Source organism: Paramisgurnus dabryanus, chromosome 1 (assembly GCF_030506205.2).
Source record: "Paramisgurnus dabryanus chromosome 1, PD_genome_1.1, whole genome shotgun sequence".
NCBI lineage: Eukaryota > Metazoa > Chordata > Actinopteri > Cypriniformes > Cobitidae > Paramisgurnus > Paramisgurnus dabryanus.
This window is the reverse complement of record NC_133337.1, coordinates 18,864,845-18,887,845: the sequence shown is the minus strand read 5'-3', so window position 1 is coordinate 18,887,845 and position 23,001 is coordinate 18,864,845. Positions and strand designations below refer to the sequence as shown.

Sequence of the window (23,001 nt, the reverse complement as noted above, 5' to 3'; positions counted from 1 at the left end):
TTTCTTAGATTATTGTTCAATTGTTTATGTTTATATTTATATTATTTAATTTGTGTTGGATTGGTTTAGATTTTATTCACCATTATTATTTTTCTGCTCTTATAATAAACAAAAATAGGCTTTTATGAGAACTGGAAATGTTAAAGTGTTATTAAAATAATAACGCTAATTACTAAAGCTAAAAACTTGTATTACAGATGTGAATTTGTGTTTATAATAAATTTTAATAATAGGAGTGTGACTATTTATTTTATTAAAGTTTGATATCCGGACATTTTTTTTTTTTGTTTCAGTATTCTAAAGTATAATGATACATTCATTTTGTATTTTTATCAGTAGTTGACAGCTTTGTAAATTCAATCAGATTACTTCCACGCCAGCAGGTGGCAGTAATCGCAATTGACCGTGACGCATGACACTCCGTATGACGTCAGTGACTGACATTAACAATGGCGGCGCCCACGGAAAGCGTGAGTGAAACACCAACCAGTAAAAAAGATAAAAAGAATAAAAATCAAGGTCAGTTTCCCTATGAAATGTAATACATTTGGCTATATTATTGTTATTGATTTTGCACGTGTCATAAATATCTGTGTAAATAAAGATACATTAGATGTTTATATGTGATGCCGCTCGTGTGTAGCTACAACGGCAAATAAGGTTATTGAAAAAAAGTATCTCTTTATGTATTTTATTGCCCTTATTGTTATGCAGTCAGACTTATTGACGTGTTTTGTTAATTTGTTGAGAAATTAAACATGACGCCATATAGTGGTTTTAGAAATGTAGGATAAATCTGCTAACTTGAAATAATTGTCAAACTGTCCCGATCTACCTGAATTCACCTTACTTATCCGAGTGAGTGAATAAATAAGTTCAGTGGTTAAAGTAAAGGGTAGTTTATGGATGTGCTCTCTCTTGCAGTAGATGAGATTGAACTGCTCACCGTACCAGAAGGCTGGAAAGAGCCTAAGTTCAGCAAAGGGGACAACCCAAAAGGTTTGCTGGAGGTGAGCAGTTTCGCCACCCTCTTCCCCAAATACAGAGAAGCGTATCTAAAAGAATGCTGGCCGCTGGTGCAAAAAGCACTTGGGGATGTGGTACGTATCTTCAGACACAAGCACTGCTTAATTCTTTGTAAGTTCATTGAATACATCTTATCCAGAGTGACCAGTCTAATTTCCACCCATCTCTGCTGTTGTTCTGTAGTTCGTCAATGCCACATTGGACCTGATTGAAGGCAGTATGACTGTCAACACCACTAAGAAAACATTTGATCCGTATTCTATCCTTAGAGCAAGAGATCTCATCAAGCTATTGGCTAGAAGTGTGCCATTTGAACAGGTAAATGATCCGGCACAGTTTTATATATGTTAATGTAATGTAATCCTATTGGTCTAGTCTATTATTCTGTTGTGTGTGAATTTACTCCTTCAAGAGGTTTGTGTTTTTCAGTGACACAGCTTTGCAAAAATGAATACAAATGTTATATAATTCATGCAAAAGTATATCTTGGACAGAAATACTTCTGTTAGTCATGCACCAGTTTATTGTATTTTTGTTTCACTGTATTTAACATCTCTTGTTAAACCTTCCTTCTCTTTTCAGGCAGTAAGGATATTAGAAGATGATGTAGCGTGTGATATAATTAAAATTGGGACTCTGGTGCGAAACAGAGACCGTTTTGTTAAGAGGAGACAGAGGCTGATTGGCCCAAAGGGCTCCACACTGAAGGTGAGTTAACAGTTCTGTCTTATATGGAGTTTTATGGTTTATTTTCTCTGGCATCTGATATTGTTTTTAAAGCATATTTTAGGGTATATTAATCTTTCCTGTGTATTTCGATTCTCAGCAATAGTAAAGTAAAATCTGGCATGATAAAATCTCATTAGTTGTGTTTGGTTTAGGCATTGGAGCTTCTGACCAGCTGTTATGTGATGGTGCAGGGTAACACAGTTTCTGCTCTCGGCCCATACAGTGGTCTGAAGGAGGTGAGAATTTTAGGGCCTTGGTTGAGTTCTTTGCAGGTTTCCTTTCAATTTGGTGACCCATGTTTATGTTGACCTGTGATATTTTGATAGTGATTTATTTTGTGTGATTGTCTTTGGCAGGTGCGCAAAGTTGTGCTGGACACCATGAAGAACATTCACCCCATTTACAACATAAAGGTAGACAGAAACATATTTTTTTGCAGTGTCTTGTGGTGCAGAAATGGCACACTTAAAGTTGCACTAAGTTGTACTATGATGTGTTATTGAGTGACTCCCATAATGATTCAGAACTGTGCTCGTGATTTGATTCACTTAGACTCTGATGATCAAGCGAGAGCTGGCGAGTGACCCGGAGCTGCGCACTCAGAGCTGGGAGAGATTCCTGCCCAACTTCCGACATAAGAGTCTCTCCAAACGCAAACAGCCCAAGAAGAAGACGACAAAGAAGGAGTATACGCCATTCCCACCTCCTCAACCTGAGAGCAAGGTATGAGCGCGCGCCTCCTGCAGGAAACATCTCAGTTCATGAGCTGTGAATCAGATATATTTATGCTTGTGTGTGTGTGTGTTTGTTTCTGCTGAACAGATTGACAAGGAGTTGGCGAGTGGAGAGTTCTTCCTACGCGAGAGCGAGAAGAGACGCAAGAAGATGAATGAATTGAAGGTACGAGAGTCACTTATAGATGTTGCGACTGATTCACTCATAACTGATTCATTCAGCTGATTCACTCTTTGTTATTATTATTATTTTTATTCATTTTTTGTCTGAAGGTGAAACAGGCTGAAGCTTTATCAAAGAGGCAAGAGGAGCGCCAAAAAGCTTTTATTCCACCGAAAGAGAAACCAGCCATAAAAAAGACGAAAACAGGTATTACAGACACATCATGCATAAAAAGAAAATCTGTTTTTGGTACTGATCATATATTAAATATATTTTGTATTAAATTTTTATACTAATTGGTTTGTTCGGAAGTATTTGACTAATATAATGACTTGTAATTTACTGACTGACATCAGTTAAATAAATGAGTGTATATGTGATTCTCTTCACCTACAGTACCTGCAGAGAATAAAATTGATATTCAAGCCATCAAAGATAAAGTCAAGAAGGCAAAAACTAAAAAGCTTGGAGCTCCTCCAGCAAATCCTGTGAGCTCTGCTGTTAAAGAGACAAAGAAGAAGAAACTAAAGAGTTAACATGTCCACTTCTGTCATTGAGATTTAATGATGTCATCATGAGTTATTACAACATTGTCTTAATGTGTTTATTTAAAGCATCATTTGCAGTCAACGTTTAATGTGAAACTCAGATGAATGCTTAGATTTATCTTGGGTTTTACAGTTGAGAGAAGACTTTGTACCGTGTATTAACATCACAAAACTGTTATCATTTTCTCTATGAAAGCCACTCATACGATTGTTATTGTTGTGTGCTGTTTACAGTCTGACATTTATATCATTATGTCCCCATTACACTTGTCAGCATGTGCAGAATATAACAACAGATACTTGAAATGCTTTTTACCACAATGCTACCCTGCATTTCCAGAGTGATAAATGAATCTTTTTTTCACTCAATCCGACTGTAATATTGACTTTGATATTTGTAAATAAATTTGGATTGTTTCACACTATATTTTGTAGTATTTCAAAGGAAATGTTAAAAGTTTTGAGGTCGTCTTACCCAATATGTTGCACAAACGATTTCTCCCTAACTACATTTATAATGTTTTTCTTTATCGGTTTTTGAATGTAATGGATTGCAATAATGTACAAGCAAACAAAAGGAGAACTGAAAGGTTAATTTGGGGAAGCTGCTGCTTTTACTCATATATAAATAGATTTGGATAAAAACGCTGCAGGCAGAAAACACTGATAAATATTAACACAATGGACACAGGTCTGATAACAAGAAGAGATGCACAGAATGAACCACATGTGGAGAGTGCAGGGTCCCAGTCCGGCCTCCAATTATACCCTACAAACAGTTAAGTACAGGTTTGTAAAAGTGTCTTATTGTAAAGGATATAAGTGACCCCCATAAACACATTTGAACACCTGCAACCTGGACTCTCCATCAGTTTACTATTCAACATGTTTAGGTGTTCAGATACATTTAGGGGCAATCAAAATGAAGATGATAAAAATATTCTTACTCTTCAGGATATCCCGTGTTGAGTTGCCTGTGAAAGGAAATGAGAAATCTCTAAAATGAGCTTCAGGTTGATAAGTGTTTTTATACTTTTTTTCACACTTACGACAGAGGTTATTTTCACACGTCTCTGTGCCGCAATGGCTGCATGATGTGCCCTTTTTGTATGGAGACGCACCGGCATAATTTCCTCTGTAAAAACAAATGAGCACAAATATTTACTGCAGTTTCTTTCAGATTTGAAGTTTTTCAATGCTGTTCATATGCAGCAGCCTTAGGTAGCAGTTAACTTTTAGGACACAAGTAAAAAAAACTAACAAAAAAGACACATTTACAAACATGTCTAGGGCATATATGAAGAGTTACAGGCACACACTATCCAGCACACTTTTACATACTTACGCTGATGCGTAGTTGCACACAAATATAATTCCAGAAACTGTTGAAAAAGTTGTTTTAGCAACACCCTTCTGACATGCTTGTGCAGCACAACCAACTTTGTAAGTGTCCGCCCAGACAACCTAACAAGATGTGAGAGAGACCATTGGTTAGCTGGCTAAGATCAAAGTATTTGTACTTTTTTAGGTTTACTATAAAACGTTAAATCACAAAACGTTGACTAGCAACTGTGTACCTGTGTATAGTGGCCGCATACGTTTGAGCACGCATTGCTATCATAGTTATAATATTGGTCTTCATCCACCCATAACTTTATAGCAGACTGCACTTTGAAACTTCCATACGGGGCACCGGCCCAGATATTTTCACCCACAGGTGTAAAGATGGGATGCATTCTGCCCGGCTGCTGAAGATGAGGGTTATGCTCAAAGATGCAATTGCTCGCCCATGCCCGTGCGCTTATCGCCAAACCCTCATCCCATGTCTGCAAAAACACAGGACACATCAATATTAAATTCAATTGTACATTTTATACAGCAATAATAATAGATTTGATTTGTTTAGCAAATTTAAAACATAACTGCAGCTTAAAATGCTTTACAGGTCAGATATAGAAACATAAAAAAATAAGTACAAAGAAACATTAAAAAAACATTAATAACTACAAAGCATAAACAAGAGCAGAATAAAACACACAAAATCTAATATCAATAATGTTAACAAATGTACAGATATGAGCAGGTACAGTGGTAAACAAAATATCATAATGGTTGTATTTATTCTCCCATTAGTTAAAATGTATTTCTATGATTGCACATAAATAGAGACTATTCAGCAGTCTGGAGGTGTGTGTCTTGGACTGATATCGTCTTCGAGGGCAGCAGTGTGAAGAGGTGATTGCTGTGATTGGAAGAAGTGCATTTATTATATTTCTGGCCCGCCGTATGAATTTGGTGCCAAGTGCCAAGTTTTTATTAATGCATTATTCTTAGAGTTTAGTCACCTCCTTCCTGTACAGTGTAGGCAGATGGATGACCATTAATTTTAGCATCCTTACTGTAGTGTCATTTGCCAATTTTAATTATTGTGTTTGTGCTGTGAGTTGGTGTGCAGTCATGAGTGTAGAGTGAAAAGAGCAGAGGACTCCGCACACAACCTTGTGGAACTCCTCTGCCAAAAGTCAAAGTGAAGGAGTAATGATTTCCCAGCCTGACAGTCTGTGCAAAATATCTATCACAAATATCTAGGCACTGACTTAGGTCAAGAGATTTGAGGCTATATCTCCGCATTGCTTAGTCAAAATCCATTGTTTCGGCACAGCGCCACCTAGTGGTCTCAAGTATATAAAATGGCTATTTTTGCCTAAACTAATGCAAACTTAGATCTTAAATCATGACAGTTATCATGGATGATTCATTTTGTGCCATGTTCGTCTTGATCCTGGGATCGCTTCTTGCAGCTATTTTTATGATTGTGTTAAATGCAGAACTGAAGTCCACAAACACAATCCTAACATGTGTTTGCAGGTGCTCCAAATGAATTAGCGAGGAGAGCAGTGGGGATTACGTCATCATGAGGTGTTGATTTGATGTGTCAGAGTACCAACCTCTCAAAACACTTCATCACGGTGAAGTCATTAGGGCTGCTGATAGCTGTTTTCTTGGGGATGAGCACAGTTGTAGCAGATTTGAGGTGATAGGGGACAAGGTATGTTGACAGGGAAAGGTTAAAGATGTTGAAAATATCTCTGCCAGCTGATCCGCACAGTTCCTGAGGGCCTCCCCGGAATGCTGTTTTTGGCCAGCCCCATTCCTGGGATTAAAGCTGTGGAGCATTTCCTAATTTGCTCAGTGCTTGGACCACTGCTCTTTTTTATATGCATGACATCCCTGGGTACTGTAATTCGAAAACATGGCTTTTCTTACAACTGGTATGCGGATGACACACAACTCCGCTTGTCCTTCCAGCCTGATGATCCCACGGTTTCTAACTGCATCTCAGCATGCCTGAGTGACATCCCACACTGGATGAAGGATCATCATCTCCAGCTGAACCTTGAAAAGACGGAGCTGTTTGTATATCGACTGACCCTATGATTCCTCACAATCTTTCCATTCAACTAGGTTCTTCAACCAATACGCCTTCCAGGACATTCAGAAAACTGGGAGTGTTAATTGATGATCAGCTTAGCTCTACGTATCATGTTGCCAGCACCAACCCTCTTGTAGATTCATCCTCTACAACATTAGGAAGATTAGACCTTTCCTATCCGAGCATGCTACACAAGTCCTAGTCCAGGCTCTTGTCCTGTTCAGACTGGACTATTGCAATGCGCTACTGGCCGGACTCCCAGCCTACGCAACCAAACCCCTACAGATGATTCAGAATGCAACGGAAAGAGTGGTCTTCAATGAGCCAAAGAGGGTGCACGTCACTCCTGTCTTTGTCAGGTTATACTGGCTTCCTATAGCAGCTCACATCAAATTCAAAGCTCTGCTCCTGGCCTTTTAATCTACCACTGGGTCAGCACCCCCTTACCTTCACTTGCTTATGCAGACTTATGTACCCTCTAGGTCCCTGTTCTCTGCCACCAGACAACGACTTCAAAACATACCATTCTCTCGTGGCACATGTAATGTGATGATTTAAAAATGACATTTAAACAAACACAAGTAAAATACAATGACCACATAATTTGAAAAAAAAAAAACTTTTTACAAAAGTGAATACTTGAATCGTGTTTATTTTCATTTTACACTACATAACAGCATGCAAAAATCAGCATTAGTAGACCTAATTTTTTTTCAAATGATTTCAGATATGGTTGCACATCTTACATCTGATCTGCATTCAAGAACTTCAAACGTCGTTTGAGTTTAGTGAATGTAACATACTCATCATATTTACCATGTATCTCATGTTGCTGGAAGAAGGTTTCACATTGGCTCTGTGTCTGTTGTGTTCTTTGACGCACTCCTCGATAAACGCTGGGTCTGTGATGTCATAAAAAGGTTCAGTGGTCTGTGTACAAGGGGCAAAATGAAGCAGACCGATCACACGAAGCAGAATATGCACATAGTCGCTCATTTTTGAGTTGGGCTGCAAAGCACAGAGAGGAAACAGAAGACAGGCGAGTGTAACTCATAAAGTATGTCATCACTGACATCTGATTTCCTGCTCACTTCTGCTTTTTCATGGACGTTTCGTAATCAAACTCTTTGAGTCTACACTCCCTCATCATGTTTTCATACCGCATGCCAATGTGGGTTAAACCTATTCACCACAAAACTCTTTCATCAAATATAACACACATGTAAAATGCTTAATAGATTACCTCTAACATACAGCAATGCTCACTACTGATAACATCATACAAAATCTTGATAGCCTATTGGTAAAACTAAGTAAATAGTTAAACAATATGAATACACAATGCAAAACAATAGCCAACAAATCTAAATAGACATTAAATAAATCAGAAAAAACAACATTTATGTTTATTTATGTAGCGCAGTGGTCCTGCGAGACATGACATTTCGTTCCACTGTATGTTCACAAAGGTAGCAAAATGAGAATAAAGCTCAACTTGTGTTGCTGGTAGCTCAGTGCGGTGGGTGTTTGACAAAAAATTATCAAAACCTGGGTTCAAGCCCCTGATAAAAACATTAAAATCTTGTAGTGTCTTGAATCACATTGCATAGTTCTCATGTATTTCTTCATTGCTGGGCCCTTCATTGGTGATTTGTTTTTTATTATATTTGTCAACACTGCAAATGCATTGCCTGAAGTCAGTGCCCAAGCTCGGTCCTGGAGAGCCAGTGTCCCTAATTAAACACACATTCATGTAATGCAGCTAATTATGGTCTTGCTAAGAATACTATACACTTCTAGGCAGATGTGCTGGGGCAGGTTGAGGCTAAACTGTTCAGAAGGCCGGTTCTACATGCCTTATTGTGTTAACCTTCTGAACTTGAAAGTCTTGATTCAGATCTGAGAGGTTGAAAGTATCTTTAATGATATAAAAATAAATACTTACAGCTGTACACCACTGCAAATTTAATAGCCCAAGTGTTTCTGGCACTTGCTCATCTTGGCTCAAATCCCATTCTTTAATATTATTGGGCCCTCTTGTGGTGAATATTGTGCATTACAATGAGGAACCCAATAATAAGCCTGTGATGAGATGTTCAGAGTTTGTTGGTTCTGGGGTTAAACTGTTGTCTTTCATTATACAGTCTTGATTGAAATCCAGTTGATTTATGTAAAGAAGCAAGTATCAAGTAGTTTAACAATGCAAGAATTTCACTTTTTTTTGTTTTGCCCCAAAATTCAAATCAATCCCTCACAGTTTAATAATTTAGTGGTTGAATTGTTGTCTTTTATATCTCAAAGTCTTAGAATCTAACTGTTTACATGTATTTCTTATAAAACAAAGAACTGAAGAAAGATCAATAGCGAGTCGCTACCAATTCAGAGGTTATACTCCTGTCTTTCAAAACCCATAATTTGATATTTCTAAAATCACAAAGCAAAGAAACCAGAAATTCATCTTATTAAACTATCCTATGCAAATTCAATAGCTCAGCGGTTAAATGTTTTTTTTCCATATCTTAAAGTCTTGGTTCAAATCCCAATGAGAAAATCCACACTAAGTTGCTACCGATTCACCAGCTCATGTGTTAAACTCTTTTGTGTCTCAATATTTAAAATGTTTATGTTTCAAATAACATGAAGCAATTCAAAGTTAAACTGTTCCAATTCAGTAGCTCAGTGGCTGAACTGAACATTTGCTTTTTATTCCTCGTCTTGGTTCAAATCCTACTATTGATTATATTAAATGGTTGTCACTGTATAAAATGCCAACACTTCCAGCTAAAGACACAGTGGTGCTGTGGTTACATGCAGTGTTTCTGAAACTGAGGTTGCAAGTGATGCATGGGTTCCAATCCCATCTTGACATGTTGGTATGACACCTGGGACCTCATTTATAAAATGCTGCATAGAAAACGTCCTAAATTTGATCTTATGATTAAATAGTGCGTACGTGTGATTCATAAAGTGAACATGCGCACAGAAAACGTGGATGTAAAATCTACAAATGACAAAAGATCTTAAAATTGTGCACAGCTAGAATCTCTGCATTTAAACACTGCCTAATTTATGACATATAAAAGAGCACTTGTCAATGTTTAAATCCATTTCGAGCAGCAAGTATGGCTTATTATTACTTAAGCAAAACTTAAGAAAAAGTGCGTATGTCTGCTCAGACCTGACGTGGAGCTAAGCACTTTCCACCTCAAAGACAGTTTTTATAAATATGGACAAATCACTCGGCCCATACAGTGGTTTGAAGGAGGTGAGAATTTCAGGGCCTTGATTTAGATTTTTTGCAAGTTTCCTTTCACTTTTTTGAAGACACATTTGAATGTAGACTTGTGATATTTTGATTGTCATTCTTTGTGTGATTCTCTTTTTGTCTTTGACAGGTGCGCAAGTTGTGTTGGACACCATGAAGAACATTTACCCAACAACATAAAGGTACACAGAAACAAATTTTTTGCAGTGTCTTGAATTTTTCTGGTGCAGAAATGGCACAATTAAAGTTGATGACACTTAAACATGATTTCTACCCCCTTGAGCTCCCTCTCGATAAAATCTTATCTGAACTCCCGGAGGATTGAAAGTGTTATATAATGTGTTATTGAGTGACTCCTATAATGATTCAGAACTGTGCACGTGATTTGATTAACTCAGACTCTGGCGAGTGATACAGAGCTGCTCACTCAGAGCTGGGAGAGATTCCTGCCATGGTAATGCCATCCTATGCTAATTTGCTATGCTTTATAGACAGAGTCTGGTTGGGCATAATTGATAAGCGTTTACCTTCTCGTGGGAGGGGGGCTTGTCTAAAGTTTAAAATCATTGGTCTAAACGTAAGCCAATAACGTAATGTTTGGTTATGACGTGCGTTATGCCATGCTTAACATTTCCGCTGTAAACACATATATGATGCAAAAACAAATCCATCCAGTGGCGTGAACATGGCTGTGAACGACCTTTGCAGATTATGTGAAGTAAATCAGGTCAGAGCTAGTTGAACACCCCTGTTGAAAAAAACAGCATACCAGCAAGACCAGCATATGTTGTGTTTTGGTGCTGGTTTGCTAGTGAACACCAGCTAAACCAGCATCAGCACCAGCTAAACCAGCAACAAACCAGCATTAGCACCAGCTAAACCAGCATTAGCACCAGCATCCCATGCTGGTCATACCAGCATATGTTGTGTTTTGGTGCTGGTATGCTGTGACCACCAGCTAAACCAGCATAATTCCCATGCTGGTCCATGCTGGTTTGATGCTGGTTTTTTCAGCAGGGACTATCCTTCGGTTTCTTTCCACTCACGTCTAAGAACTCTTCCACCAGACAGCCCTAACCATAATGTAAATTAAATCTTCCTACCTCATTTTCTGGTTAATCAGAAACGTCACCAAAGAATGTTTGCCCACGCGTCCTCCACCCTTTAATTGTGAACAATGAAATTCCCCTTCATGATTTCTCAATCGTTGTGCACAGTTTCTCGCTGACGATCGGTAATAGTTGATAAATTAAACTTTTCCCAAAACCTGTCGGGAGTAGGGCAACAACATCATCTCCATTAAAAATGTTTAACAAACACTCTTCTTGTCTGGGCTTCAGTTGGCAAATGCCGGTTCTCCACAACAGAGCGAATAGCTTTCTATGTCTCCATGTCCACTGTAAAATACAACCTTACATTCGGCGCTTAGCGTCTACGTCATGGCTCTTAAAATGGTTAGAATTGTTAGATATCTCAGACTTAGTACAGAAGCGTAATGAAATTTAGGGAAAGTACAAAGTCTGATGTAGTCAAGCTAGAAATAAGAGTCTCTCCCAAGAAGAATACGACCAAGAAGGAGTACACGCCATTCCCACCTCAATCTGAGAGTAAAGTACAAGCGCACACCTCATGCAGGAAATATCTCAGTTCATGAGCTGTGAATCCAGGGCCGGTTCTAGATATTTGGAGGCCCTAGGGAAAATGTATGTTGGAGGCCCCTCACACCCCTCTAATTTTCAGAATAATCTGAGAAAGTGTTTTTTCCTACCCTGTAAGAAATCATTGAAACACTACAGTGATAAAACATGTTTTCCCATTACTTTCTGTTTTATCAAATTGATTAAATTTATGTTAAAATGTAATTAGAAATTATGCAAAACCACATGTGTGGAGCCCTCCTCTTCAAGCTTGAGGCCTTAGGCATTAGCCTACTCTGCCTATAGGTAGAGCCGGCCCTGTGTGAATCAGTATATGCTTGTGTGTGTGTGTGTGTGTGTGTGTGTGTTGAAAAAAATATTTTTTACGTTTTCATACTCAAGCATTCTCGTGTAAAAAGGCCCTGATTCAGTCATAAATGATTCTCACTTAACAGATTCACTCAGTTGATCCACTCATAACTGATTCACTCATTGTTATTATTATTCATTTATTTATGTTTTCATATTTTGTCTAAAGGTGAAACAGGCTGAAGCTTTATCAAAGAGGCAAGAGGAGCGCCAAAAAGCTTTTATTCCCTCGAAAAAGAAACCAGCCATAAAAAAAAAAAATATTGTTGTGTGCTGTACAAAGTCTTAAATTGATATCATTACAGTATGTCCCCATTATTGTCAGCATGTGCAGAATATAACAACAGATACCACAATGCTACCCTGCATTTCCAGAGGGATAAATTAATATTTTTTCACTCAATCTGAAAAAAAAAAAATGTATGGTTTCACATTATATTTTGTACTATTTCAAAGGAAAGGTTAAAAGTTTTGAGGTTTTCTACCAAATTTGAAGCACAAATAATTTATCCCTAACTAAATTTATAATGTTTTTTTGTAATAATGTACAAGCAAACAAAAGGAGAACTGGAAGGTTGATTTGGTGAAGCTGCTGCTTTTACTCATATATAAATAGATTTGGATAATACTGCTGCAGGCAGAAAACACTGATGAATATGAACACAATGGACACAGGTCTGATAACCAGAAGAGATGTACAGAATGAACCGCATGAGAGTTTAGGGTCCAAGTTACCTGCAAACAGTTAAGTACAGCTTTGTAAAAGTGTCTTATTGTAAAGGATATTAGTGACCCCATAAACACATTTAAACACCTGCAACCTGGACTCTCCATCAGTTTACTATTCAACACGTTAAGGTGTTCAGATACGTTTTGGGGCCAGCGTACAATCAAAATAAAGATGATAAAAAGTTTCTTACTCCTCAGGATATCTTGTGTTGAGTTTTCTGTGAAAGGAAATTACAAATCTCTAAAATGAGCTACATTTTGTAAAAGTGTGTTATTGGTAAGGGTGTTATTGGAAAGGGTCCATCAGTTCCCTTTCGAGAACGGTCTCTCGACATTGCGTCAGTAGCTGATGCTACGGTAGGTCCTACCTCTTTCAATTTTCTGAAGCCTTTTTTATAGAACTGTTTGGAGAGGGTCCTGCCCGTCCGCAGGCAAACTCTTTTCCTTAGAGTGTTTTACCTGTGTGTGTGGGCATACGAGCATGTTCTGCAAGCCAGCTATAAGTCATGTGCTTGGTTGTGGATCGGACACGGGCCCGCCTCTTTAAGGAGTGCGCACTAGTTGCATGTCTGCTCCGAGCTGTTCACCCCAAGGCACTGTTGTGCTGGCGACAGATGCCTCTAGTATGCCACATGTTGCCCTGACCCCCTTCAGCACTGTTAAGTGCTCAGGTGTGGACAGCTGCTTGCATATCTGCTCCCTATTTGGCGACTCATGTCCCGCCACCACAGATGCAGCACGGACATGTGGCTGATGGCATTAGCCAATCTGAGTTTGGATTTTGCTTACTGGATCTGTGCGCAAGTAGGAGAGAGTACACGCTTTGTGCTTCTACCTGTTGCACTCACATAGGGGACACACTGCTTGGCCAAGCGCCAGCAGTTTGTGTGCCCCAGTTGAATTCTGCTGCTGATAAGCGCAGAATTGGGGAGGGGATCAGTTTTTCGTGTCCCCGAACTGGCCAAATCAGCTTCTGTAAGTGCACTCCAGCCAGTTGTACAATCTGTTTGTGGGGGTGTTATGCCATGACTTAGACTCTCTGTAGTGTTGCGCTTTGAGACATGAGAGTCATGAGCACTTTCTACTCAATGCCCCTCTTATGCTGTGTGCATAAAGCTGTGAAATGAACATCTATGACCCGGTGTGCTGTCCTATGACGAGTGTTCTACCTTTACAGTAGTGGGTAGTTGGCGGTGATGCAGGCTGGCTACCTCAAGGGTTTCGACGCAGCTCCTGTGCCGTTTTGCACAATGCTTCTGGGCGCACAGTGGCTGAGCACCTTCTGCTTATCAGAATTAAGGGAGTGAAGCGGGACACCTCACTCTCTTATAGTGTCCCATTAGAGATAACATGCCTGAAACCAAAGCCGTTAGAGCGTAGGTGGTTACAATCTGCCTTCTATTCTGGCTCTAGGTGAGCTATGCCTGGTCTGGGCTTTACATGTATATGTTTATCTGAGTGCTCGAACCAAGACACAGCAGTCTGAGCAGCTTTTTGTGCCACAGTGGCAGTTGCGTGGTTAACACGTATTCACAGTGTGAACAGAGGTATGGAGCTTCATCCTCGTTTCTTTCACACTAGCTATCCTGATGTGCATCTTAAGGGCGATTTATAGTCGTGCGTATAGGTCCTACCTCACAAAATTTCTAACAGCGCGTCGGCTCTACGCGGACCGCAAGCGCTGTGATTGGTCCACCAGAACCCCTCCCCGTCAGGTAAAAAAACTGCGTCATAGGTATTTCCGTTTGAGACGGTGAAAACAAAGATGACCCAAGTTGAGGAGTGATTTAACTCAAACATAAGTCGCTGTTTATTTACTTCCATCATTGCTGGTCTTCTCAAATTATACACAACAAGTTGCTATTTCTTTTTCGTTTGTGGGTTAACTTGCTTAGCTTCTTCTTCTGTGACGACTTCTGCTGCTACTGTGGTTACACGCGTGATTACTGCCAACCAGCGGTTGCGCGTTTGTTTGCACGTCAACGCGGACGGCGACGCAAAAGTATAAATGAAAACCGACGCGGAACCTACGCCGTCGCGGCTACGCCGTAGGACCTACGCACGACTATAAATCGCCCTTTATGCTATGCCAGCAGATGCAAAACGCTGGCCATTTGGTCATTTGTTGCATTGTGCCCTGTGTAGTGCAGCGATAATATGCTGGCTGTGTCTGTATGTACTCTGTCCTGGGTCGGGACGAGTTTCTGAATGGGTCCTTAGAGGCTCTGGCATTCAATACTACTGACGCAAAGATGAGATATCCTTCTCGAAAGGGGACGTCTCGGTAACGACAGCAACCTCGGTAACTTAGAAACGGGAATGAGACATTGTGTAAGCTGCCATGGCACTGATCTTCTGTGGTTAAGTGGAAAGAATCTGAGGATATGCCTTAAAGACGGTCGTTATATAACGGCGAAAGCTACACCTCTATACGTCATCATGGCAGGCATTGGCCAGTACACTGGCATTGTTCTATAAAAAAAGCTTCAGAAAATCAGAAGAGGTAAGTCAATCAAAATAACAATGATCAAAAGTTTTTTACTCTTCAGGATATCTCGTGTCGAGTTTCCTGTGTAAGGAAATGAGAAATCTCTAAAATGAGCTACAATTTTGTAAAAGTGTATTATTTGTAAGGACATTAGTAACCCAATAAACACATTTGAACACCTGCAACCTGGACTCATATCAGTTTACTATTCAACACATTTAGGTGTTCAGATATGTTTTGGGGCCAGCTCAAAATAAAAATAATAAAAAGTTTCTTACTCTTTAGGATATCCCGTGTTGAGTTTCCTGTGAAAGGAAATGAGAAATCTCTAAAATGAGCTTCAGGTTGGTTAACGTTTTTAAACTTTGTTTTTCACACTTACGACAGAGGTTATTTTCACACATCTCTGTGCTGCAACTGCTGCACGATTTGCCCCTTTTGTAAGGAGACACACCAGCATAGTTTCCTCTGTGAGAACAAATGAGCATAAATATTTACTGCAGTTTTTTTTCCAGATCTGAATAATTTTCAATCCTCTTTTGCTGTTAATATGCAGGGTAACACTTTATTTCGATAGTCCACTTTAGACATTTTACTAACTATAAGTAACTTTGCAACTACTTATCAACTACCAATCTTTAGAGATCTTTAGTAGACGGTCTGCTTAATATCTACTTACACTTTATGGTGATGATATCTCAACAGACATTCAACTGTCTATAAGTGCAGGTGCATGTCAACTTATTCCACTAACCCAAACCTCTTCCCTAACCCCAACCCTTACAGTCTACTAATACTCTAATGACAGTTAGTTGACATATAGTTGCAAATTATGAAAGTTAGTTGAATGTCTAAAGTGGACTATCAAAAAAAGGGTAACCATATGCAGCACCCAAAGTTAAGTCTTTGGCACACAGGTTTTTTATTTAATTTTTTTTTAAACATTACATTTACAAAGATTTGTAGTGCATGTGTTTACACTAGAAGAGTCACATGTTCACACTTTTACACTTACGCTGTTGCGTAGTTGCACACAAATATGATTCCAGGAACTGTTGAAAACTTTGTTTCAGCAACACCATTCTGACATGCTTGTGCAGCACAACCAACTTTGTAAGTGTCTGCCCAGACAACCTAGAGAGAGAGAGAGAGAGAGAGAGAGAGAGAGAGAGAGAGAGAGAGAGAGAGAGAGAGAGAGAGAGAGAGACTGTGAGAGTACTGGGTTGGGTTATGGTTTACTGGGTAAGATGTAAGTATTTGTATACACTGTGTACCTGTGTGTAGTGGCCGCATACATAGGAGCAGTTATTGCTATCGTAGTTATAATATTTGTCTTCATCCACCCATAACTGTATAGCAGACTGCACTTTGAATTTTGTGTATGGGGTACCGGCCCAGATGTTTTCACCCACAGGTGTAAAGATGGGATGCATTTTGCCCGGCTGCTGAAGATTAGGGTTATGCTTAAAGACGCATTTCCTCGCCCATGCCCGTGCACTTATTGCCAAACCCTCATCCCATGTCTACATAAACACAGGACACATCAATATTAAATTGTACATTTCATACAGCAATAATAAAAATACAATTGATTTATAACACATTTAAAACATAACTGCAACTTAAAATGCTTTACAGGTCAGATATAAAAACGAAGTACAAAGAAATATTAAAAACACAATTGACTACAAAGCATAAACAAGAATAGAATAGAATAGAATAGAACACACAAAATCTAATATGATGTTAACGAAGAATGCATATATAAGCAGGTACAGTGGTAAACAACATATCATAATGGTTATATTTATTCTCCCAATCAGTTGAAATTTATTTCTACCATTGCCAGGGTCGGTTCTAGATATTTGGAGGCCCCTCACACCCCTCTAATTTTCAGATTAATCTGAAAAAGTGTTTTTTTCCACCCTTTAAGAAATCATTTAAGCACTACAGTGATTAAACATGTCTTACCCATTACTTTTCTGTTTTATCAAGTTAACCTATGGATTAATTTTATGTTAAAATTTTATTAGAAATTATGCAAAACCACATGTTAAACATTTTAAGGCAGGTCAAATTGTTGTTATTGTCACCGGGTGACTATGATGGGGCGGAACCAAAAGTGGCGGAGAAAGGTTCCGCCCGGGCCCGATTTTTAATTACACCATTTCACTTCCTGGTCTCCCTAGCAACGCAGATTAGGAGAAGACGAGCAACAGGTGTGGCGAATGAAGCTGGCAAACCACGATTGGAGGAGGGAGCAAAGAGCAGGCACATAAAAAGACCAAAAGAAGCACAAAGGTGGTGGTGGTGGTCACGAGCGCTTTTTTTATTGCCTAGGGCAGACTAAAGCACACGCCCTGTCCTTGGGAGAGCCGGAGGGCGCCGTTGATCCGTGGAGCGCTTACAGCGAGAGGAAAGAGTGCGGCAGCCAGGAGAGGCGAAGAGGACGGGGCTGTGAGTTAAAGGAGCACTGTACCACGAGTGCTGTTGGTGTACTTTGTGCACGCTGTGTTTGCTGCTGTGTAAGCCGCCGTATTGATCTACGTCGATCCCTTGGGGAAGAAAAGAGGCAAAAGGTGACTAGGTGAAGAGATTTGGGCACGGATTTACTTGTGAATGTGATTGCTCAGAACCAACGAGTGCAGTTAAACCCCAGGTTGTGAGTACAAACAACGAGTGAGTAACCGCTGGTGTATGTGTATGCAGTATTGACCGAAGGCTGCCATTGTGTATTCTGAGTGTGTTAAAGGTACTTGGCCCCACTGTGAAGGGAAGCGTGGGTGAGCCGTGAAATAACCGGAAGTACGAACAGGTTGTGAGATCGAACAACGAGTGAGTAACCGCTGTTGCATGTGTATGCTGTATTGACAAAAGGCTGCTAGTGTGTATTGTGAGTGTGTTAAAGGTACCTGGCCCCACTGTGAAGGGAAGCGTGGGTGAGCCGTAGGACAACCGGAAGTGCGAACGGGAACGACTTGGGAGCTGATGCTGTAGGTCGTCTGGCCCTGCGGATACAAGAAGCGTGGGTGAGCCAAACTGGTAGCAAACAACATACAGGGGTTGTGCTGACTGTGTTCTGTTATATACTATACTGTCTCTCCTGCGGTGAGGGCGATGCCCAGCCAGCCTCACTGACCGGTCGAGGCCAGGTGGTCCAGTCCAGAAATTCACGTGAGAGTGTGTCGAGTGCTGTGGGGTGAGTGAACTTATCATTTGGTGTTTACACAAGCTTGCCGTGTGTGCTGTGTCTGTAGCGACCAGAACCGCCCCCGCCTCGGATGGCTCGTGAGGAAGGGATAACACGTCGTGGCTCGCGCTCTGTGTGAAGAAGAGCTCAGACCTTTCGGCCCCCTGTGTGTCAGCATTAACCACCTCACTTTCGAAAGCAGACAGTGGTGAAGCCCAGCGCTACGTCCAAGTGAGTAGCAAACTAAGTGCACTGTAAGGATTTTGGGTCGTGGTAGTATTTGGATTTATTCCACAGAAGCCCTTGGTGTGTGCGGAGCCTCATCGAGAGTTCGCCCCAGCTCATGGCCCCCAGTTGTCCAAGCAAGGAGGGAGAGCCAGGGAAGCGTTCGGCTCCGTAGCACTCGACCCAGCCGTCCCCACGACACCCCTGAGGCGTAAGCAGACGGGTGAAGGTATACGGTGCACGTACGTTGTGCGAAAGCCCACTGTTCAACGTACACGAGAAGTCCATACCTCGTGGATAACTAAATTGTGTGATGTGATAAACCTACCTGTACTTACAGCAGCGTCCTGAGGAAGAAACGAACTGTGAAGAGAGAGTGAAATACCTACCTTTGTCCTAGTGCACTGTGAACGAGACAGCCTAAGCCTCGTGAGTAACTTACCTGTGTGATGTGTTAACCTGTCTGTGCTTAAAGCAACGTTCAGAGGGAGAAACGAACTGCGAAGAGAGAGTGACATACCTACCTTTGTCCTAGTGTACCGCCTCAAGTGAACGAGACAGTCCAAGCCCCGTGAGTAACTTACCTGTGTGATGTGTTAACCTGTCTGTGCTTAAAGCAACGTCCAGAGGAGGAAACGAACTGGTCTGTTCCCCGTTGCCCCCTTCGTCCCTGCCTGCCCGTGGCAGCAGTCTCCCTGGAGGGAGGAGCCAGAGATCCCTTAGTTTTTAATTGCATTTCCCCATTCTTTTAGCTATTTAAATAAATAAAGATTGTTTTATTACTCACCTGCTCTCGTGTTGTCTGGTCGTTGGGTTGGCTTTGGGGACCTCCTCGAGGTGGAAGTTGAGAAGGGGTGTGGCTCTAGCTGGATATAGCCAGCCCCCGGCCGTGACATTATGGATGCAGTAATTTATTTAAAAACTACCTTTTTGGGATAACCCAGGAGTTTTGCTTTCTCCAAAGAGTAAAATTAAAAAGACAACAATACATTGCAAAAACCCTAACTGTAAAAACTACAGATGAACACCTCCTAGAAAACTTTTTTGTTTTTATTTTAGCTGGGTATGAAGAGAAATTCCCCTCTTATTGAAACAATATACAGTATAAATATCTATTAGACTATATTCATATGTATTTCAATTAATACCTTAAATATCCATACAAATCAGCTGCCACTGGAAGTTAAACAGACAAACTACTAAGCAGAATAATTATTTTTTTCAATAAATATGCATCATGTTTTCATGATTTGAAAACTAAAATAAAGTGTAGAGGACTAACAAGATATCCAGACAGTTTACTTTAGGTAAATCCAGTTTTGTTTGCTGTTTGACTTTAAATACAAACTTTTTTAACTTGATAGTTAGCTCCCCACGCGATGCTATCGTGCACATGCATTCAAAGTGTCAATACAGAGTCAGCAGCGCTCAAGTTTGATCTGTCCTGAAATTACGTCGATACACCGAAAAAAGCTAAGTTTATTTTTAAAACCCATTATTTCAAAATACCTGCATCATGTGCTGAACTGTCTTTGCATGCCACTTTTGCTTAGAAGGAATTAAAGGAAGTGATTGCCGCTTTCAGCGTCACTCAAAATCGTTCAGCTGCAGAGATTTGAATGCAGAGGGGTCTGCTTATCCATCGTTCTCACGTTACTTTGATGTCATCCGCCTGCGGTTCTTGCAGCTGGGGGACCGCATAAAGTCGAACTCACCTTAAAACTTTACTTATTGCTGTCAGTAGTGATTGTCGGACCTGTGCACGTGGATTTATGGAGTCCCCCATCCAAGCTTGAGGCTCTAGGCATTTGCCTACTCTGCCTATAGGTAGCGCCGGCCCTAACGATCGCACATAAATATTCAGCAGTCTGGAGATGTGTGTCTCGTCTTTCAGAGGGCAGTGAAGAGGTGATTTCTGTGATTTGAAGGTCCGCCATATGCATTGCCAGGTTGTTATTAATGCACTATTTTAAGAGTTTCTGAAGGCAGACTGATCACCATTGATTTTAGCACATCACTGTAGTGCCATCTGCAATTTTAATTATTGTGTTTGTGATGTGAGTTGGTGTGCAGTCATGAGTGTAGAGTGAAAACAGCAGAGGACTCAGCACACAACCTTGTGGAACTCCACTCAGAGTAGATGAGTCAGAGTAGATGAGTGATGATTCCCCAGCCTGACAGTCTGTGCAAAATGTGTTTTCAAATATGTAGTCACTGACCCCCGGGGCCGGGGTTTGAACCGGGCACCTTCTTGCTGTGATGCAACAGTGCATCATCATGCAAACTAATGTCGAACCAAAACACTCAAAACACTTCATCACAGTGGAGTCATTGAGGCTGCTGATAGTTGTTTTCTTTGGATGAGCTCATTTGTAGCAGATTTGAGGCAATTGAGGACGGGGTATGTAGACAGGGAAAGGTTAAAGACGTCGCAGTTCCTGAGTGGCCTCCCCAGCTGTGGAACCCTTTCATATTGACCTCAAAGTGGGTAAAGTAGTGATTACTTCCTCAGTGAGTTGCTGTTGATGTCTGAACCTGTGCTGCCTTTCTCATTTGTGAGGTGTTGGAGGCCCTGCCATAAACACCTGGGATGCACACGGCTGAAGTGGCCATCAATTTTGTCTGTAGGTTGCGTTTGCCCCTATTTTGCCGGTTCTCCTTAAGATGGATCGAACTGTACAGTTCAACATTACCAGACCTCGAGACTGAGTCACAGTCTCTCGTTCAGAATTGTGTCACACATGGTTTATTATTTGATTTTTTTTTCAACTGTGACATTATTAATGCCAAACCATATATAGGACAGTAAATGTTTAGTCATCCATGTTTTGCCATGCAAAAAATAAGTTCTAAAAAAAGCTGAAGTTGGGTGGAGAGAATCCCTTAGGCCAAGTCCTTATTGTTAAAATGGCTTGGCTGAGATGAGAGATTTGTATGCAGGTTTGAGAAAGAGGGTTTGCTATAAACATGATCCAAAACATACTATCCTCTGGTGGCACATGTAATGTGTTGATAAAATAAAAATGACATTTAAACAAACACAAATAGAATGCAATGACCACATAATTTAAGGAACTTTGTACAAAAGTGAATACCTGAAGTGTGTTCAAAAATTGCAGATTTTAGTTTAACTACATTACAGTGTGCCAATATCAGCATTACAAAAGACCCAAACTTATTTTTGATTTCAGATATGGTTGCACATCTTACATCTGATCTGCATTCAATAACTTCAAACATCCTCTGAGTTTAGTGAATGTTACAAACTCATCATATTTACCATGTATCTCATGTTGCTGGCAGAAGGTTTCACATTGGCTCTGTGTCTGTTGTGTTCTTCGATGCACTCTTTGATAAACGCTGGGTCTGTGATGTCGTAAAAAGGTTCAGTGCTCTGTGTATGAGGGGCAAAATGAAGAAGAACAATCACACGAAGAATATGCACAGAGTTGCTCATTTTTGAGTTGGGCTGCAAAGCACAGAGAGGAAACAGAAGACAAGCGAGTGTGACTCATGAACTAATGTTACTGACTGATTTCCTGCTCACTTCTGCTTGTCATGGATGCTTAGTAACCAAACTGTTTGAGTCTGCACGCCCTCATCATGTTTTTATACTGCATGCCAATGTGGGTTAAACCCATTCACCACAAAACTTCACTTTCATCAAATATTACACACATATGTAAAATGCTTAATATATTACCTCTAACATAAACAAATGCTCAATACTGATAACTTCATACAAAATCTTGATATTGGTAAATATTTGAGACATAGATAAACAATATATATTGTCTACAGAATAAACAATTAAAAACAATGTCCAACAAATCTAAATAAACATAAAAAAATAACAACAACCACACAGACCTGAAAGAGTACCGAAACAGTGACTGCTAATGTCACAGGTCGGAGCGGACCACCGATACCCTGGGTCGCGCTCCTCCCTCTACTTCCACCCCGAGGAGGTTCCAAAACACCCCCATGACCAGACAGACAAGGAAAGAAAAATTTTACAAGCTTTATTAACTTTAAAACAAGGGAAAATGGAAGGGGAATTTAAATATTAAAAGGGAGCTTCTAGCAGGCGTCTCCTCGCCTCACACGTGGGCGTATGGGTAGGTACCCGGGACTCCGTCTCCTGGACTCACAAGAGGGAAATGCAGGTAAGTGCACTTTATGTGGTCTCTGTGGCTCACACGTGGACTGGCAGGTAAGTACTCTGGCCTCCTTCTCCTAGACTCACACAAGGGGCGTACAGGTAGATATACAGGTGAGTACACTGGACCTTCAGCTCTTGGGGGCGTGGTCGCCGTGATTTTACCAAGTACAATGTGATCCTGGATCAACTTTTTTTGTTTATCCTGGATCAACATTTAAATCAAAGATACCCCAACCTACCCTTAACTCAAACCCTAACCATTTTTAAACCCTCAAATTAGTGTGAAATAATAGTTTGAGGAGT

General features: G+C 40.4%; 3 protein-coding genes across 5 annotated transcripts; 1 reads left to right on the top strand and 2 right to left on the bottom strand.

The window, feature by feature from the left end:
- The first annotated feature begins 413 nt into the window (after nucleotides 1–413).
- On the top strand, nucleotides 414–3,625 carry krr1 (KRR1 small subunit processome component homolog). Of its 2 annotated transcripts, none has more exons than XM_065273366.2 (10): nucleotides 414–519; nucleotides 928–1,100; nucleotides 1,210–1,344; nucleotides 1,609–1,734; nucleotides 1,908–1,991; nucleotides 2,112–2,168; nucleotides 2,308–2,478; nucleotides 2,578–2,655; nucleotides 2,763–2,859; nucleotides 3,049–3,625. In XM_065273366.2, the coding sequence occupies exons 1-10, from the start codon at nucleotides 450–452 to the stop codon at nucleotides 3,186–3,188; spliced, it is 1,131 nt and encodes a 376-aa protein (XP_065129438.1). In that variant the 5' UTR covers nucleotides 414–449; the 3' UTR covers nucleotides 3,189–3,625. The 2 variants fall into 2 exon arrangements, with proteins under 2 accessions (XP_065129438.1, XP_065129437.1); XM_065273365.1 differs by having other exon boundaries at nucleotides 925–1,100.
- Nucleotides 3,626–3,771: 146 nt separating this feature from the next.
- On the bottom strand, nucleotides 3,772–8,418 carry LOC135758739 (GLIPR1-like protein 1). Its single transcript, XM_065273370.2, has 6 exons — nucleotides 7,450–8,418; nucleotides 4,778–5,026; nucleotides 4,546–4,664; nucleotides 4,250–4,335; nucleotides 4,148–4,174; nucleotides 3,772–3,969 (listed from the first exon to the last, which is right to left on the bottom strand). Exons 1-6 carry the CDS (start codon nucleotides 7,627–7,629, stop codon nucleotides 3,815–3,817), a joined length of 816 nt encoding a protein of 271 aa, XP_065129442.1. The 5' UTR covers nucleotides 7,630–8,418; the 3' UTR covers nucleotides 3,772–3,814.
- A 3,594-nt stretch (nucleotides 8,419–12,012) lies between these two features.
- Nucleotides 12,013–22,070, bottom strand: LOC135758738 (GLIPR1-like protein 1). 2 transcript variants are annotated; one of them, XM_065273368.2, is made up of 7 exons: nucleotides 21,817–22,070; nucleotides 16,396–16,644; nucleotides 16,137–16,255; nucleotides 15,504–15,589; nucleotides 15,400–15,426; nucleotides 12,825–12,851; nucleotides 12,013–12,639 (listed from the first exon to the last, which is right to left on the bottom strand). In XM_065273368.2, exons 1-7 carry the CDS (start codon nucleotides 21,991–21,993, stop codon nucleotides 12,503–12,505), a joined length of 822 nt encoding a protein of 273 aa, XP_065129440.1. In that variant the 5' UTR covers nucleotides 21,994–22,070; the 3' UTR covers nucleotides 12,013–12,502. The 2 variants fall into 2 exon arrangements, with proteins under 2 accessions (XP_065129440.1, XP_065129441.1); XM_065273369.2 differs by lacking the exon at nucleotides 12,825–12,851.
- Between the last annotated feature and the right edge of the window lie 931 nt (nucleotides 22,071–23,001).